A 7,500-nucleotide genomic window follows, 5' to 3' on the forward strand; every position below is an offset into this window, starting at 1 on the left:
TGAGAAGAACAAGAAAGCAGTTAAAGGCGGCGGTGATGTGGACAGTCTGATATCTGATCACGGCGGTGAGTCCATACTCTTCATGAGTCTGTGATTGTTGAACATGATTTGTGTGAAATCAGAGCTGGAATTAGGGTGGTAAAGTAATCAGAACTGTAAGTTAAGTAGGTAAGATTAGACAGAAGACTAAGGTAAACTAATGTTCATGAACACACATCATGTGGATGAATCACTCTCAGCATATTAGTTAATAACAGAAGATCTAAACTGAAATTCTGAACAGTCCTAAATCCAGTCAACGACAATCTCTGGAAATTAAGTCTCCCTAACTAGTTCTGGTTCTAGTAAGGACTCTAGCAGCTGAGGTTTATCAAGCGTGCAGAACAACCACCCAATAAAGCATTACGATAATCTGACCTCCAGGTCATAAACGCCTGAATTAATATATCTGCATTTAATGTTGAGAGCACAGTTCACAATTTAGATGTTTTTGAGATGGAAAAACACAGTTTTACAGATGATAGAAACATGGTTTTCGAAGGAAAGATTGCTATCAAGCAGCACACCTAGGTTCATAACTGATGATGAAGAATTAACAGAGCAGCCATCAAGTGTGTTCTAGATTATTATATGTGGGGTTTTAGGTCCAATAATTAACACCACCGTTTTTTCATCATCCAGCTCTTTATATAACTAGTTTTACAAATTGGTTTGTTTCACAGGGCTATGAAGAAATATAGAGCTGAGTATCATAAATATAACAATAAAAGCTAATACTGTTTCCTGATGGTCTCTCCTGAGGGTTAACATGTAAAGCATAAAAAATTGTCCTAGTAATGAGCCTTAAGGTACCCCATACTGCACTGTGTGTGTGTGTGTGTGTGTGTGTGTGTGTGTGTGTGTGTGTGTGTGTGTGTGTGTGTGTGTGTGTGTGTGTGTGTGTGTGTGTGTGTGTGTGTGTGTGTGTGTGTGTCCTCATATGGACCCTTTCCCTCGTTGTTGTGATTACGTGTCTTTAGTAACAGTAAGGCTTGTGTTTGATTCACCTCCTGAGAGTCTTCAGAGCTGCAGATGTGTGTCGTAATGAGAGGATCTCAGCTGATCTCCGCTGAGGACCACGCTGCAGTGCTTTTTATTCGAGCTCGTGATTCAGACCTCTGTAGAGACGAGTGTACGTGACACAAAGACGGAGAGTTTGTGATCGTTCTTGTGTTTCAGTGCAAGGTTGTCTTGATGATCCTTGATTCAAAATAGTTGTGATCTCAGCACACGTGTGTGATGTCTACTAGAGTCCAACTGATACGGCTTTTTGGGGCCGATACCGATATATTAGCTACCGATATATTAGCTGACTTTTTATGTCTGTTTTATAGTACAGTACCAGTGAAAAGTTTATTTGTGTGTCTAAATTTTTACCTGGTACTGTATATAGAATACAGTATATACATAAACAGAATATACTGTATACATAAACACAGAATTCAAAGGGCCCTACTCAAGAAGCAAACGAGTATTATAAGCTCATTGTGAGAGTAAAAGACAGAGACATTCATCTTTATAGCAGAATACTTTATAGCATAGTGTCTCACCGACTGAGTGACAATGTAGTGTTATTCAACAGTGTTTCAGATGGTTTCTAGTCCCCATTGACTTATGATTATGACTATGGTGTTTTATTTTTTGGAAGTTAGTAACATTCTTCAAAATATCTCTTTTGTGTTCAACAGAAAATAAAAACTCATAGAGGTTTAGAATAACATGAGGAAGACTAAATGATCGTTTTGTGTTCAATAATTAGGTTAGAAACATTTATTTATGAGACTCCAAAGAGCTGCTGAACAAGAAGGAAATAGTTTGCTCTAGATAAAAACATCTCAATAATTCAGCTTTGCTTATGTAATACATTTATTTTGTGTTTAGCATGACTACAAGAGCATTTGGTCAGATGGTCAGGTTTAATGTGACTCCTCTGAAAGAGTGTAAAGTCGTTTCTGTGAGAAGTGAATGTTTCCAAACAGGTTTTTCTCTTGAACACTCCCCCGTCTGTCATTGGTCAGTCAGACTCAAACTCAAAGATGATTGGCTAATTTAGAAGCTGACTTCGGGTTTCTTAAACAAACTGATAGATGTTATGACTCTGAGCTCCACTGATCATCAGAATAAAGATAGAGCTCAGATTTCTCAATAAAGTTCTTCTCTCCTGACAGATTGTCCTCCGCTGGGTCTGGAGACGCTGAAGATCGATGACTTCCAGCTCCACGCCTCCAGCATGAGACACTATGGTCTGGGGCCACACCGGGGCCGGCTTAACATCCAGGTAAGATCAGCTCTTCTCCTTCAGAGGGCTTCATAAGAAGCGCTGCCAGCGTTTCTGCTCCTCGTCTGTTATTACTCAGATCAGCTCCATCGCTGCCTCATCTGGATCCACTTTGCACAGAATTTGCTCTTTGTTTTCGGCTGCGCTCGATGAAAACAGAACGACAGGCGAAAGTAGGAATGATCAGCTGGAAACAGACTTCAGAGCGACAGGCGTGTGAAGCTGACCCAGATTCTGCCGTGAGTCTCAGAATGAGTCCAGAAGAGCCATGTGAAGGTTCATTCGGAGCACGCCTCACGTTTCTGATCACCTTTGAGACACATTTAAAGCACTAGTTCAGAGATGAAAGATCATTCTGCCATCAGTCACTTACTTTTATGTCATTTTATGAAACACTAAAGAAGATATATTTTGAAGAAATAAATGAAACAAACTAAATGACATTGGATCTCACTGATGTTCATCATATGGTCAGCAGTGAGCAGTGAGATGAAGAGAGGTGTAACATGGGCTTTTTTGGGCTCATTGAAGACAGAAGGAGCATTGCAGCAGACCAGCCGAGAAATCAATCAATCACCTTTATTTATATAGCTCTTTTAACAATAAATATTGTTAATAAAGCACTGAACGGTATCAAATTTAGAGAATAGTCTCTCAGTAATGTATAATTACAAGATTAGGCATTTCATTATTGAATGTAGAAATGTTGTTGTCTAGATCAGCTCAGTTTCAAGAGGATTTTTGTGATCAAATCTATATATAATCGCAATAAGTGCCCCAACAAAGCAAGCCAGAGGCAACAGCAGCAAGGAACCAAAACCCCACGAGTTCTTCTCTGATCAAATAAACCAGATCTTAATTGCTATGTCAGATTGTCTAATCTAAATGACTTATTGTGTGTGTGTGTGTGTGTGTGTGTGTGTGTGTGTGTTTGTTTGTGTGTGACAACGACAAGAAATGACAAGAATTTGTGCGGCCTGAGCTTTGTAATGTTGCTTAATGCAAACCTGCAAGATCGAGCAGTCTTTGCATTGTGACTTTGAAAGTTAGCTGATCATCAAAGTCTGCACCCAGATTTCTGACCAAACTTGATGGGGTAATTGTTGAAAGACATGGCTGGATCCTTGGCCAGATTGAGCAGTAGGTGATGTTCTTTCATCCACACCAAGATGTTCTCCAAGCAACCTGAGATCAGTGCAGCTTCTGCTGGATCAAATGAAATGAGAGCATGTGCCTGTACGATGGGACCCAGTGATGTAGTGGATGTGGAGAAGAGGAGGGGTCCAAGAACTGATCCCTGAGGAACCCCAGTCACCAGCTGATGTGCTTTATCCTCTGTGTGTGTGTGTGAGAGTGTAGGGCGGTCTGTATGAGGATGACCTGTTTGACGGTGGATGGTGTGCAGGACGGAACGACCCTCTTCAGTGGTTCGAGGTGGACGCTCGCAGACTCATGAAGTTCAGTGGTGTTGTGACTCAAGGACGGAGCTCGCTCTGGTCGTAAGTAACACACTACACTCACAGTTTCCATTCACAGCAATAAGAAATAAAGGTTATAAGGTTATAATGTGTGTGTGTGTATTTCAGGAGTGATTGGGTGAGCTCGTACAAGGTTCTGCTCAGTAATGACTCTCATAGCTGGGTGACGTTGAAGAATGGCTCCAGAGATCTGGTGAGACACAAACACATCTTTGACTGACTGAGCTTCAGCCGTTGCTCATGTAAGCACGTGTGTTTCTGCTCGACTCAGTAGATCTTCAGCGCGAATCGAGAGAAGGAGATACCCGTCCTGAACGTCTTCCCTAAACCTGTGGTGGCCCGTTACATCCGCATCAACCCGCGCTCCTGGTACGCCAGCGGCAGCATCTGCATGCGCACGGAAATCCTGGGCTGCCCGATGCCAGGTGACCAGAGTGTGTGTGTGTGTGTGTGTGTGTGTGTGTGTGTGTGTGTGTGTGTGTGTGTGTGTGTGTGTGTGTGTGTGTGTGTGTGTGTGTGTGTGTGTGTGTGTGTGTGTGTGTGTCTGTCTGTGTGTGTGAGATGCAGTGATTCAGACCCACACTTAATAACACTCTCTCTCTTAGAGCTGGGCAATATATCGCACAATATATTCATGCGCATCTCATCAGTGAAGCCAGTTCTCAAAAAAGTACTTAAAGTAATTAAACCATAAAACTCTAAATACTCTTTCTTATTTGTTTTTAATGCTTCTTATAGATCCAAACAATTATTATCGGCGACGAAATGAAGTGACCACGACAGACAACCTGGACTTCAGACACCACAGTTATAAGGAGATGAGACAGGTGCCATGTGACTCTTCATCTGTATAACAGAAAATATAATGTATAGAGAGACCAAACATCTTACAGACAATACAGGATTCTTCATTCCCTCTATTTCATCAACCTGGTGTTAATGTGATTGCATACATTTGTTATTATTGACACACTATTATTTAATACTGTATAGCTGCTTTGACACAATCTGTACTGCTAAAAGCACTATATAAATGAATGTGACTTCACTTAAATGTTTGATTTAGTAATGGAGAGTTTCTTCAGTGTTTCTTGTCATTGTGGTGTGTTTGGTTGTATTTTGAGATGGAGCACACAATGTGTTGTGTTTGTGTTCTTCAGCTGATGAAGGTGGTGAATGAAATGTGTCCGAACATCACACGCATCTACAACATTGGCAAGAGCTTTAACGGACAGAAACTCTACGCCTTCGAGATCTCAGACAACCCCGGAGAACATGAGCTCGGTAACACACTTGTGCATCAACCTGTGACACACCTGTGTGTGTGTGTGTTGTGTGATGATGTGTGTGTCAAGTCATATCAAGTCACTATTATTTGTATAGCACTTTTTACAAAGCAAAGGTCCTAGTACTGAGCCTTGAGGTACTCCATCCTGCATCGCTATCATACATCTTTATTTATTGACAAAAACTGATGGCAGTCAGATAAGTATTATTTGAACCCTGCTAATACACTTTCGTCTATGCCACCATAGTTATAATGTTGTGATTGATCCAGTAGCACTAACAGAGAGACACAACCACGACCAGATGATGTCTAAATCATGACTAATACTACATTTCTATCTTTGACAGAAAAGAAAGATTCAATATCGTTCTGTAATTATTTAATTCTTTGGGGTCAAGTTGAGAGGCTTAATAACAGCCAGTTCGTATCCTAATGACAAAGACAAATTGATAATTGTCAGAAAAGAATCTATGACTTTTGGAAGCAACTATTTTAGTAGTTTTTTTTTCACACTATTTGACCCCTTTAAGGCTTTCCTTTAAGAGAAAGTACTTTCCTGTCATGCGATATGAAATACCTCTACCCACAGCTGTGCTCCATTTTTTCGGGCTGCTTTCTTAATGATGCAAATGTGTTCATTACAACTGTTTTTCTTAATCTTCCTTAAGTGTAAAGGAGCAACCATATATAAAGTGCTAGAAAAGAGTCTATAGTTTCTGCTACATTAACTTTTTCTGAGCTATTGTGTGTTTGTGTGTGTGTGTGTGTGTGTGTGTGTGTGTGTGTGTGTGTGTGTGTGTGTGTGTGTTCACAGGTGAGCCGGAGTTCCGCTACACGGCTGGTTCCCATGGTAACGAGGTTCTGGGCCGGGAGCTGCTGCTGCTGCTCATGCAGTTCATGTGTCAGGAATATCTGAGCGGAAACCCACGCGTTCGGCGGCTCGTGGACGAGACACGCATCCACCTGCTGCCCTCCGTCAACCCCGATGGATACGAGAAAGCCTCTGAAGCGGTGCGTCGCTATAAACCCCAAGCCTGCAGTACTAATGCTCAGAATTGCTCAGAAGAATCATTGGGGAAAAAAATCTCTTCTGCTCACCAACACTGCATTTATTTGATCAAAAATACAGGAAAAACTGTGAAATATTACTATAATTTCAAACAGATGTTTTCTTATATGAATATGTGGGATTTCTGTGAAGCGCAAGTGAAGTCTAATCATTTTAATATACTGATTTGCTGATTATTATCAGTTTTTTATCAGATTATTAACATTTCTGATTATTATCAGTGCTGAAAACTATTGTGCTGCTGGCCAGTATGTCTGTGGAAACTGATGCATTTTATTTTTCAGGATTCACAGATGAATAGAAAGGACATTTGTTTGAAATAGAAATCTTTAAGGTTATACAGAAAACACTGGTACATGCTGGTACTTTTGATCACTTTAATGAAGCCTTGATGAAAAGTATCTATTATTGATATCAGCACTGGTTAAACAGGCTTCAGGTTCCTCTGTTTGAGCCTCTCGTCTGGTTTCTGGTCCTCAGGGCTCGGAGCTCAGCGGCTGGTCTCTGGGTCGCTGGAGTCAGGACGGTCTGGACATCCATCACAACTTCCCTGATCTCAACTCGGTTCTGTGGGAAGCAGAAGCCCGGAAATGGGTCCCGCGCAAATTCCACAACCACCACGTGCCCATCCCGGACTGGTACCGCTCCACAAACGCCACCGTGAGTCCGGAGCCGGAGAAGATGAAGATGATGATGTTTGTGTTCATGCAGTAATGATGTGCAGGGTGTTTCTTGATATGTGTAGCTGAAGATGAAGTTTCCAGGAATCTCTGTGACTGTGTGTCTGATGAAAGCGTGTCAGAGGAGCTTTGATGATGAGAAACATCTGCCTCACATCTGCAGATCTGGAGTCACATTCAGGAGATCAAATCAAAGACGTCTGATGAACAGATGATTCATTTGATCTGAAATTTTAATTCAAAAGTGATTGATTATAGATCTAGAGTTGTCCTTTACTTCTATTTCTAGCATTACATTTTTTTGGTAAATTATAGGACCAGTTAAAAATGTAAAAACACATTACAGTTATTATTATCATCCATCTACAGTCCATGTCTTCATCTGTTTCAGCTCTTACTTGTATTAACTGGATTCTCCTGAGATTCTAGTCATCTGTCAAAGCTTTTTTGTTCATCAAATAAATTCAGATCTAAACAAACATGAGCTACAGCTGCTGACAGACAGATTCGAGTCACCAGATGGCGCCAGTTCATTGAGAAAAGAGTGCTTTATACAACACTGACTGATTCAAAACAGGAATAAACAGGAAGATAAAAGTGTGAATGTTGCAAAACCCATTGTTTATGAAACTAATCTGATTCAGCTGTAATACAGCTCTATAGAAGAC

The 7,500-nt window shown here is 40.9% G+C and overlaps 1 protein-coding gene across 1 annotated transcript in view; it reads left to right on the forward strand.

Annotated features, from left to right (window-relative positions):
• cpxm2 (carboxypeptidase X (M14 family), member 2) overlaps positions 1-7,500 on the forward strand; it is an 11,675-nt gene that overhangs the window by 2,252 nt on the left and 1,923 nt on the right. The window contains exons 2-10 of the mRNA XM_043231062.1: positions 1-65; positions 2,208-2,317; positions 3,677-3,816; positions 3,904-3,988; positions 4,070-4,220; positions 4,534-4,622; positions 4,956-5,079; positions 5,898-6,094; positions 6,633-6,812. The exon at positions 1-65 is cut by the window's left edge and continues 22 nt beyond it. Coding sequence (XP_043086997.1) covers positions 1-65; positions 2,208-2,317; positions 3,677-3,816; positions 3,904-3,988; positions 4,070-4,220; positions 4,534-4,622; positions 4,956-5,079; positions 5,898-6,094; positions 6,633-6,812 — 1,141 coding nt within the window. The remainder of the gene's footprint in view (positions 66-2,207; positions 2,318-3,676; positions 3,817-3,903; positions 3,989-4,069; positions 4,221-4,533; positions 4,623-4,955; positions 5,080-5,897; positions 6,095-6,632; positions 6,813-7,500) is intronic.

This window comes from Puntigrus tetrazona, unplaced genomic scaffold (genome assembly GCF_018831695.1).
Source record: "Puntigrus tetrazona isolate hp1 unplaced genomic scaffold, ASM1883169v1 S000000283, whole genome shotgun sequence".
Classification (NCBI taxonomy): Eukaryota; Metazoa; Chordata; class Actinopteri; order Cypriniformes; family Cyprinidae; genus Puntigrus; species Puntigrus tetrazona.